Source organism: Engystomops pustulosus, chromosome 4 (assembly GCF_040894005.1).
Source record: "Engystomops pustulosus chromosome 4, aEngPut4.maternal, whole genome shotgun sequence".
NCBI classification, from domain to species: domain Eukaryota; kingdom Metazoa; phylum Chordata; class Amphibia; order Anura; family Leptodactylidae; genus Engystomops; species Engystomops pustulosus.
Genome location: NC_092414.1, coordinates 21985758 through 21995361, shown reverse-complemented (window position 1 = coordinate 21995361; position 9604 = coordinate 21985758). Strand labels below are relative to the sequence as shown.

General features: G+C 43.7%; 1 protein-coding gene across 1 annotated transcript; it reads right to left on the bottom strand.

Moving 5' to 3' along the window:
- Positions 1 to 3233: 3233 nt before the first annotated feature.
- LOC140128424 (uncharacterized) lies at positions 3234 to 9277 on the bottom strand. The gene is made up of 6 exons (XM_072150131.1): positions 8886 to 9277; positions 7902 to 8156; positions 6436 to 6687; positions 5389 to 5829; positions 3750 to 5093; positions 3234 to 3580 (listed from the first exon to the last, which is right to left on the bottom strand). Exons 1-5 carry the CDS (start codon positions 9136 to 9138, stop codon positions 3958 to 3960), a joined length of 2337 nt encoding a protein of 778 aa, XP_072006232.1. The 5' UTR covers positions 9139 to 9277; the 3' UTR covers positions 3234 to 3580; positions 3750 to 3957.
- Positions 9278 to 9604: the final 327 nt, after the last annotated feature.

Sequence of the window (9604 nt, the reverse complement as noted above, 5' to 3'; positions counted from 1 at the left end):
GCTCAAGATCTTGTTCAGATCTGAGTCTGCTCTCAGCAGTGGCCAATACTTCTTCATGATGCCCGTCACTTCATGTGTATAGGCACCAAATTGGCCAATACACCTAATTTGAGGAGAATCCTGCACTGCTGTTTTTTGCCTTAATAGGTCCTCTTGGCGTAAGTTCCTAGCGCGATTATAGGCCATTTTTAGAGCTTGTTTCGGATATTGTTTGCTTGTGAATCTGTGGTAAAGATCTTTACATTCTTTCTGAGAAGATTCCTCTGAGCATTTGTGTCTTGCAGTAAGTATTGTCCCATTGGAATCCCTTTTTTCAAAGCTGGTGGATGCCAGCTACGGAAATTCAAAAAGTTGTTCATAGAGGTAGGTTTCCTATAAATCTTTGTATCCAAGTTACCTCTAGGCGACACCGAAATAGTAAGATCAAGAAAGTTTATCTGATTTGTATGTGTTTCGAAAGTGAAGTGCATCCCAATTTCATTTTGATTAAGTGCCCTAATAAAAGACTCAGGTGCAACTGTCCCCTTCCCAGAGAATAAGCACGTTGTCTATAAAACGACCCCAGAATTGGATGTGGTTCTCGCACTCTGAGCGCGTAATTAGGGTTTATGTGAGACAAGGTTTCCCCACCTGGTTACACCACTAGCTTGGAGGTTGGCGGCTAGTGGATTATATATGGAAACATATATTCACTTCTCTAAGCGGCGGTTCCTGGAAAGATGGTTTTGGTTCGGTTTGTCACATCTTGTTACGCCACTAGCTAGGAGGTTCACGGCTTGTGGATCACTAGAGTGTTGGTTTTTGTACGGTGTGTGTGCATTGTATATATGTGGAGACATACAGTATATGCACTTCTCTAGGTGGCATAGAAGATGATTTTGGTTTGGTTGGTCATGGTGGAGAACAGGCTGATCTTTGGAAGTTGCCAGCCTCAAGGGTCTGTTAATGGTAAAAGCAGTCAAGGGCGGGCAGGGTGGTGAACCACACAAGGGATCATTGGTGCCCTTAAAGTGTGCTGGCTCTGCTAGAATGGCAAGCCAGAGCATGCCGCCCCCTTTATTGCTGTCTGGCTGGGTCCTATATGTCAGGCAGCTGTGGATCGGAGTATTGGTAAATCCCACCCTTAGCATGTCACCTGACTCCTCCTTTGATTGTTTTATTCCAGTGATTCAAATAAAGCTGTGGCCATTTTGTCCCATTAAGTTATGTAGTTGTGTATTTTGTCCAGGCACCGTGTTTTTCTCTTGTCTACATTGTTTTAAAATAAAGTGAGGGTCCATCCCATATCCACAAGTCAAGAGCTGAGATGCAATGCCGTCACAAAACATGGTAAGGTATGGCCCTGTTTTTGGAAGCAAACAGACATGTTTTTCAACCTCTGGACAAACCCTTGAAGTTTGGCTAAGTTTCCAGCCTTGATGGCCTCCTCAGGTGGATGGCTGTAATGCTCAGACTATTCCCTTAATTCTTCAGTCCGGTAGTGACAATATACCAGTTGTGGCAATCTCTGTCCTCTCCTCTGCCTCATAACAACTGTGTCTCATTTACATTCTGAACACCCATAAGAAAAAAAAGTTTTTTGAAACACGGTATAACCCCTTTTATAAACTATTTTCCCTCTTGAAAGTTCTAAATGATGTTTAACAGTTTAACACAAAACATGACATAAAATATGTGAATGCATAGACATTAGACAAAAGTAACAATACCAATGAGTGTCTTTCTAGGTTGCTGAATTAGCCTGAAGCAGCTGACATTTACTTTTCCCTATACAGAGCCCAATATTAGTTTAATTATGACACTGAGCTGTTTACAGGTAATATCATTATTTTTAATTTATTAAAAAGAAAAACTAGAATTTCACATAAGTATTCCGACCCTTTTCTGCGACACTCATATTTCACTAACATGCTGTCCATTTCCTTCTGATCCTCCTTGATGAGGTTCTACTCTTTCCTTGAAGTCCAGCTGTGTTTAATTAAACTGGTTGGACTTGATTCGTAAATGCACACACCTGTCTAGATAAGAACCCAAATCTCACAGTGCATGTCAGAGCACATAAGAATCATGAGGTCTAAGAAACTGCCAAAGGATCCCAGAGACAGAATTTTGGCAAAGGCAAAGTTGTGGCCAGGGTTACAAAATACTTTCCGCAGCACTCCAGGATGCTAAGAGCGCAGTGGCCGTCATAATCCTTAAATGGAAGAAGTTTGGGACAACCATACCTCTTTCTCGACCTGGCCATTCAACCAAGCTCTAAGCATTTGTGGGAAAAGAGCCTTGGTGAAAGGTAAAAAAAGAACCCCAAGATCACTGAGGCTGAGCTCCAGAAATGCAGTAGGGAGATTGGGAAAAAGTGCCACAAAGTCAACACTGCAACCTCCACCAGTCGGGGCTCTATGGCAAAGAAGCTTCTCGTCAGTGCAAGACATATAAAAGCTGCATGCAGTGTGCAAAACACATGAAGGACTCCCAGACAATGAGAAATAAGATTCTTGACTCTGGGGATACAAAGATTACATTTTCTGGTTTAAATTCTAAGTGGTGTGTGTGGAGAAAACCAGGTGCTGCTCATCACCTGCCAAATACAATCCCAACAGTGACACATGGTGGTGGCAGCATCATGGACTTGAATCCAGGACCCCAGTGCTGCCAGGATGTAATGCTAACCACTGAGCCACCATGCCACCCGTATGAGCATCTATGGAGAGATGTGAAAATGACTTCCACCTTTGTTCACAATCTAACCTCAGGGAACTAGAGAGGAACAGAAAGGAAAAATGGCAGAGGATCCTGAAATTGTTGCATCCTTCCCAAGAAGACTCATGGCTTTACTAGCTCCAAAGCTACTTCTACTAAATCCTGAGCAAAGGGTCTGAACACTTATGACCATGTGATATTTCAGTGTTTCTCATTTTATAAATATCTACATTTTCTATTTATTCAGTCAAGATGGGTGCAAAGTGTACATTGGCTGCAATAAAACAGAGAGTAAAAAATGTTTCCATACCCACTGTACCATCAAATCCAAGCATGATGAACCATGCCAGAAGCCAACAATTAACACTTTGGTGCGCAGAGCTGTATAAGGTGCATTTTTTTGCGGCACGAGTTGACATTTTCGATGTTACCATTTTTAGGACTGTGAAACCTTTTTATTCTAGAGAACCATGACTAGAGCACATCCTTTATATAAAACTTTAAATAAAAACTAACAACAAATTTATAGATTTTTCCAAATATTATAAATTGTTTTAATGATGGACCTATCAGTATATGTTTGTAATGTGGGAGGAAACCGGAGTACCCGGGGAAAACCCACGCAAACACGGGGAGAACATACAAACTCCATGCAGTTGATGCCCTTGGTGAAATTTGGGCTCTGCAAGGCAACAGCGCTAGTCACTGAGCCTCCGTGTTGCCCATGATGGTGGCAGCAGATCATCTTGCTGCAGAAAGTCCAGCTGTGTCAAGTCCGGTGGGTGCAGAAGGAAATCCACTTCAAGAGTGAATATGTCTTACGGCGGAAATCACATGAAACCACAGTCTGGCATGGAGTATGTGGATGCATCAGAATTCCCTAATAACACAAAAGAGAAATAATCATCATTATATTATATCACTATCCTGAATAACAAGTGATTTATACCCCCTGATATTTATAGTATTCACTAACTTTGTGGGCATCTCCCTAGACATGTAACCCTGACCAGCAGTATTTGCATACTGCATCTACATCTCCTACTCACCTGTTGTGGTGGGTTCTCCATGTGATGAGCCTACAGATGACATGGATCGGCTGAGGTTATGGAGGGGAGTGCAGGTGATATATTATGGTTGATGTGAGAACATTCCTTGGCCTTTGGTGCTGATGTTCTTCTAGAGGTGAGCATCTCATCCAGCAGTATTGTCCTGATGTTACTTTCTACATGGCCATTTGGATAATAGATTGGCCACTCAGTCTGTGTTCTGTACCATGTCGGTGGCATAATAGGTGTCAGACCACGCAGGACATACAAAGCTGAAGTCAAGAAGCTGTTCAAACTCCATGCACATCTCATCATCCAGGTAGTATATGGACAGGTTTAGGTCCTCAGGAGCTGCCAGCAGTATACGTGGGGGAACTGCTGTCCTATTCTCCACATCAATCCAATTTATTCTATAGAAGAATGGATGATTCCTGATGTTTCCTTTAACTCCAAGCCGATTTTGTGGATCTTTACACAGAAGTCCTTTGATTATCTCTACAGTCTCATGGTTGAGGTGCCTTGGGTAGTTAGGTTTCTTGTTGATGACCGCATGCTCAATTTGTGACACCGATTCCCTATAGAATGGGTAATATCCAGTTGTCATGTGGTATAAAGTAACTCCCAGAGCAAAGAAGTCCACCTCTGGTCCATGGTCCATGCAATAGACCAGTTCCGGGGCAGCAAACCCTGGTGTGCCGTAGCAAAAGTCTGAAGTTTTGTCGTGCACATCAGTTATTGCCAGGCCAAAGTCGCCGATTTTGATGTGGCCCTCTGTGGTCACCAGAATGTTTTGAGGCTTCAGGTCTCTGTGAATTATGGCTTTTCTATGGAGAAACTGCAGACCGCAGATGACTTCTGCTGTGATGAATCTAGATGTGGGAATATCCAGGAGAGTGTTCTTGACAATTAAATCTTCAAGACTTCCCTTGATGGCCAGCTCCATCACATAGAAGACTTGGCTGTCAGTCTGGAAGGCAGCCAGGCCATGGATCAGAAAAGGGTTCTCATGGGATATTTGCAGGATGTCGCGCTCTGCCAAGCTGTACCCATGCTCGGTGTACACCTCCTTCTGGACCACTTTGATGGCAACATGTTCTTTCCTGATGTGATCTGTTGCCAACAGAACTTTTCCAAATGCTCCTTCTCCTAGTCGTTTGTGGAAGGTGAAGCATTTCAGAGTAAGTGGTACCAGGGCAGTCTCCTTCTGAGTAGATGTGGCCGCCGCCTCTTCCAGAAAGACTTCTTCACCTCTCGCCTCGTGGCAACTGCTGGGACTTTGTGACGGTTTTGGTGTCCCGTCCTCTCTGTCCTCTGCTCCATCCTTCCTGTCAGATTTCTCATTGACTGTTTAAGAAAAAAAAAAGATTTTGATGTTGTTATTAGAACATAAACAATGATATGTTCTCACCTCCTAATGTGATCAAAGATTTGATTTCCTTTTCCTGATTTCCTTTTTTTTTTTAAATCCCAGAAAAAAACCCTTAGTCCTTTTTCTCATTTTGATAAATTGTATGATCAGAAATCAGGTAATACTACTTGTTGCCCATTGCAACCAATAGCAGTTCGGGTTGCGATTATGGTCACTAAAAGAACTTATACCCCTCCCCCATTGTATATACCTGTCCCCATCATTTCCTACCTTTGTCGTCCTCCAGGCTGATGCTATTGGGTGCAGGGACATCTCTGGAAGGTCTCCCTGCCTCTTGGCTGCCATAGTTCTGTACATACACGTCCTCATAGCTCAGGATCTGTTCTTGCTCCTGTTGGTAGTGCAGGAGTATTTGCTGTTCTTCGTAGGTGATAGAAGGTTCCTTCTTGTCAGGTGTTTTCTTGTCCTCCAGACCGATGTTACTGGGACCAGGGACATCACTAGAAGGTTCCTCCACCTCCTGCTTCCTACAGTACAGGGCATATACATCCTCCTGGCTGGGGACCTGGGCCTGGATCTCCTGGTAGGGTTGGAGAATGTGCTGGACCAAATCCATGCTGGGGGTCAGCTTGTCCATCACCTGGCCAGTGGTCTTCAGGCTCTGATCTTCTCCAGATTCAGGTTTCTGCTTCTGGTCAGAAGTTACATGGCCTATAAAGAAGAAATAAAAGTGTTGTTTATTATCATTGATTATTTAGCGATTTCTCAGTATCTTTTTTTATAATATTTAGGAAATCTTATTCCACCCAATATCCGTCATTTACAATTCCTGTAATATGATTAGGAACTTGATAGGAACATTATGGGATGTTATACACATCCCCTAATCCTAACTCATGCATCAATTCTGTTAAATGTTACTCCAGCCTTGCTGTCCATAGCAACAGCTGTGGAATCTAAGCCCGGGTATGGCTGGTAACAAGGCCATGTTTTCGGATATGGAATCTCCATCTACTAGCTATACATGATACATACAACATGTGACCAAAGACTTCAGTGCTGAGTTTATGGAGAAGAGCAGTGGATATTTCATCATTTGTTATATGATTTTCTTTTCCTGCTTTCAGGGTTTTTTTAAAAAAAAATCCCAGGAAAAAACCCTTAGTCCTTTTTCTCATTTTGAAAAATTGTATGATCAGAAATCGGGTAATACTACTTGTTGTCCATTGCAACCAACAGCAGTTCGGGTTGAGATTATGGTCACTAAAAGAACCTATGCGCCCCCCATTGTATATACCTGTCCCCATCATTTCCTACCTTTGTCATCCTCCAGACTGATGCTACTGGGACCAGGGACATCACTAGGAGGTTCCTCCACCTCCTGCCTTCTATAGTACAGGGCATATACATCCTCCTGGCTGTAGTCCTGGCTGATCTCCTGGTAGTATTGGAGAATGTGCTGGACCACATCCATGCTGGGGGTCAGCTTGTCCATCTCCTGACCAGCTGTCTTCAGACTCTGATGTTCTTCAGATTCAGGTTTCTGCTTCTGGTCAGAAGTCACATGGACTATAAAGAAGAAGTAAAAACGTTGTTTATTAACTTTGATTATTTAGTGATTTCTTACTTTCTTTTTAACAATATTTAGAAAATCCTATTCCCCCCAATATCTGTCATATACAATTCCTGTAATATGATTAGGAACTTGATAGGAACTTTATGGGATGTTATACACATCCCCTAATCCTAACTCATGCATCAATTCTGTTAAATGTTACTCCAGCATTGTTACACATAGCAACAGCTGTGGAATCTAAGCCCGGGTATGGCTGGTAACAAGGCCATGTTTTCTGATATGGAATCTCCATCTACTAGCTGTACATGATACATACAACATGGGACCAAAGACTTCAGTGCTGAGTTTATGGATAAGAACAGTGGATATTTTATCTTTTGTTGTATGATTTTATTTTACTGCTTTTAGTTTTTTTTAAATCCTAGAAAAAAACCCTTAGTCCTTTTTCTCATTTTGATAAATTGTATGATCATTGTATGCCCATTGCAACCAACAGCAGCTCAGGTTGAGATTATGGTCACTAAAAGAACCTATGTGCCCTACCCATTGTATATACTCGAGTATATGCCGACCCGAGGATAAGCCGAGACCCACAATTTTACCACCAAAACCTGGGAAAACCTATTGACTCGAGTATAGCCGAGGGTATTGAATCGAGTTAAGCCGAGGGTGGGAAATGCATTGGTCACAGCCCCCCCCCAGTATATAGCCAGCAAGCCCCCGGTAGTATATAGCCAGTCCCCTATAGTATACAGCCAGACCAGCCTGCCCCCTGCAGTATACAACCAGCCCAGCATTCCCCCAGTAGTATACAGCCAGCCCAGTCTGCCCCCAGTAGTATACAGCCATCCCAGTCTGCCCCCAGTAGTATACAGCCAGCCCAGCCTGCCCCCAGTAGTATACAGCCAGCCCAGCCTGCACCCAGTAGTATACAGCCAGCCCAGCCTGCCCCCAGTGGTATACAGCCAGCCCAGACTGAGCCCTTTAGTATACAGCCAGCCCAGCACGCCCTCAATAGTATACAGCCAGCCCAGACTGAGCCCTGTAGTATACAGCCAGCCCAGCATGCCCTCAATAGTATACAGCCAGCCCAGTACTAAAAAAAAATAAAAAACTTATATACTCATCCTCCGGTGGCCCCGATGCGTAGCCACCGGAGGTTGAGTATATACGAAGATATATGGTACCTGTCCCCATCATTTCCTACCTTTGTCATCCTCCAAGCTGATGCTACTGGGACCAGGGACATCACTAGGAGGTTCTTCCACCTCCTGCTCCCTACAGTGCAGGGCATACACATCCTCCTGGCTGTGGACTTGGGCCTGGATCTCCTGGTAGGGTTGGACAATGTGCTGGACCACATCCATGCTGGGGGTCAGCTTGTCCATCACCTGGCCAGTGGTCTTCAGGCTCTGATCTTCTCCAGCTTCAAGTTTCTTCTTCTGGTCAGAAGTCACATGGACTATAAAGAAAAAATAAAAGTGTTGTTTATTACTATTGATTATTAAGTGATTTCTTACTTTCTTTTTAATAATATTTAGTAAATCTTATTCCCCCCAATATCCGTCATTTACAATTCCGGTAATATGATTAGGAACCTGATCATGGGACTTTATGGGAAGTTATACACATCCCCTAACCCTAACTCATGCATCAATTCTGTTAAATGTTACTCCAGCCGTGTTACACATAGCAACAGCTGTGGAATCTAAGCCCGGGTATGGCTGGTAACAAGGCCATGTTTTCGGATATGGAATCTCCATCTACTAGCTGTACATGATACATACAACATGACAAGTGTAGATTTTCGATGAATGGGGAATGAGAAAATATTTTGGATATTTAGGTTGTTCTGTGGATACATGGCTGGCTCCAGGTTTCAGTAGGCCCCTGGGTGACAGAGCTTCAATGGGCCTCTTGGCAGTGAACTCACTTGGCGGCCCTAAAAATTCAGTCTACTGTTCCTTAGTCTATGATACCAAACAGACCGCTCATGGTTATTTTATATGAGCCCCCCTCACACCCTTTGTGTATTTATTAGATACAGCCCCCCTTACCCCAAGAATTCCTTATGTACAGCCTAATGTGGGCCCCCCTTTCCCCCAGCAGCTCTGGGCCCTGGCACTTGGCCAAGTACGCCCAGTGCTGGCGCCAGCCCTCTGTGGATAAATAATGGAGTATAATATCCTACCTTTCTGGTCCTCCAGAACGATGCTGCCGGATTCTGTGGCCTCACTGGAAGGAGTCTCCTTCTTTTTGGATTTCTTTCTCCTTCCCCCACATAAGATCAGTCTTTCCCAGGCTTTCTGCAGGCTCGCTAAGAATCGTTGTGTTCGGGTTTTCTTAGGTTTTCCCGCCTTCTCCTGTGGTTCTTCAATGTGTATGACTTTCTCCTCTCCTCCTTTTCTCTCCAAGTGCTTTGTCTTCTTCATTGCTTTCGGCATGATGCGCTCTCACATGTGTCTCCTCTCACCTCCTGAATGTGAGTGCTGAGACCCTGAGCCGCGCACCTGTATTTATACCCTCCGGGCATTGTGATGTCATCAGGTTCCGCCATTGTGATGTCACAGCTCCTCACTCTGGCTTCTCCATTGTGATGTCATCAGGTTCCGCCATTGTGATGTCACAGCTCCTCCCCCTGGCTTCTCCATTGGGATGTCATCAGGTCCTTCATTGTGATGTCAGAGCTTCAGCTCTCTCCAGCTTCCATGTTGTTTTATAATAACAAGAAGTGAACAAGTAACTGGGAGAAGCCATATGATAATTCAAGATATTGCATTGTAATTAAATGGATCTGTGTCTCGATAATAATTCTATTTTTCACTCACAATAAGGCACTATGTACACCTCGTACATAGTGCCTTATTGTGAGTGAAAAATAGTACCAAAAGGCCACACACAGTTTCCTCT

Excerpts from the sequence above, each read along its gene's own strand:
- LOC140128424 (XM_072150131.1), bottom strand. The coding sequence starts at position 9,138 with ATGCCGAAAGCAATGAAGAAGACAAAGCACTTGGAGAGAAAAGGAGGA. Across the intron at positions 8,157-8,885 it reads CGTTCTGGAGGACCAGAAAG|TCCATGTGACTTCTGACCAG; the intron begins GTAGGATATTAT and ends TTTTCTTTATAG. Across the intron at positions 6,688-7,901 it reads CAGCTTGGAGGATGACAAAG|TCCATGTGACTTCTGACCAG; the intron begins GTAGGAAATGAT and ends TCTTCTTTATAG.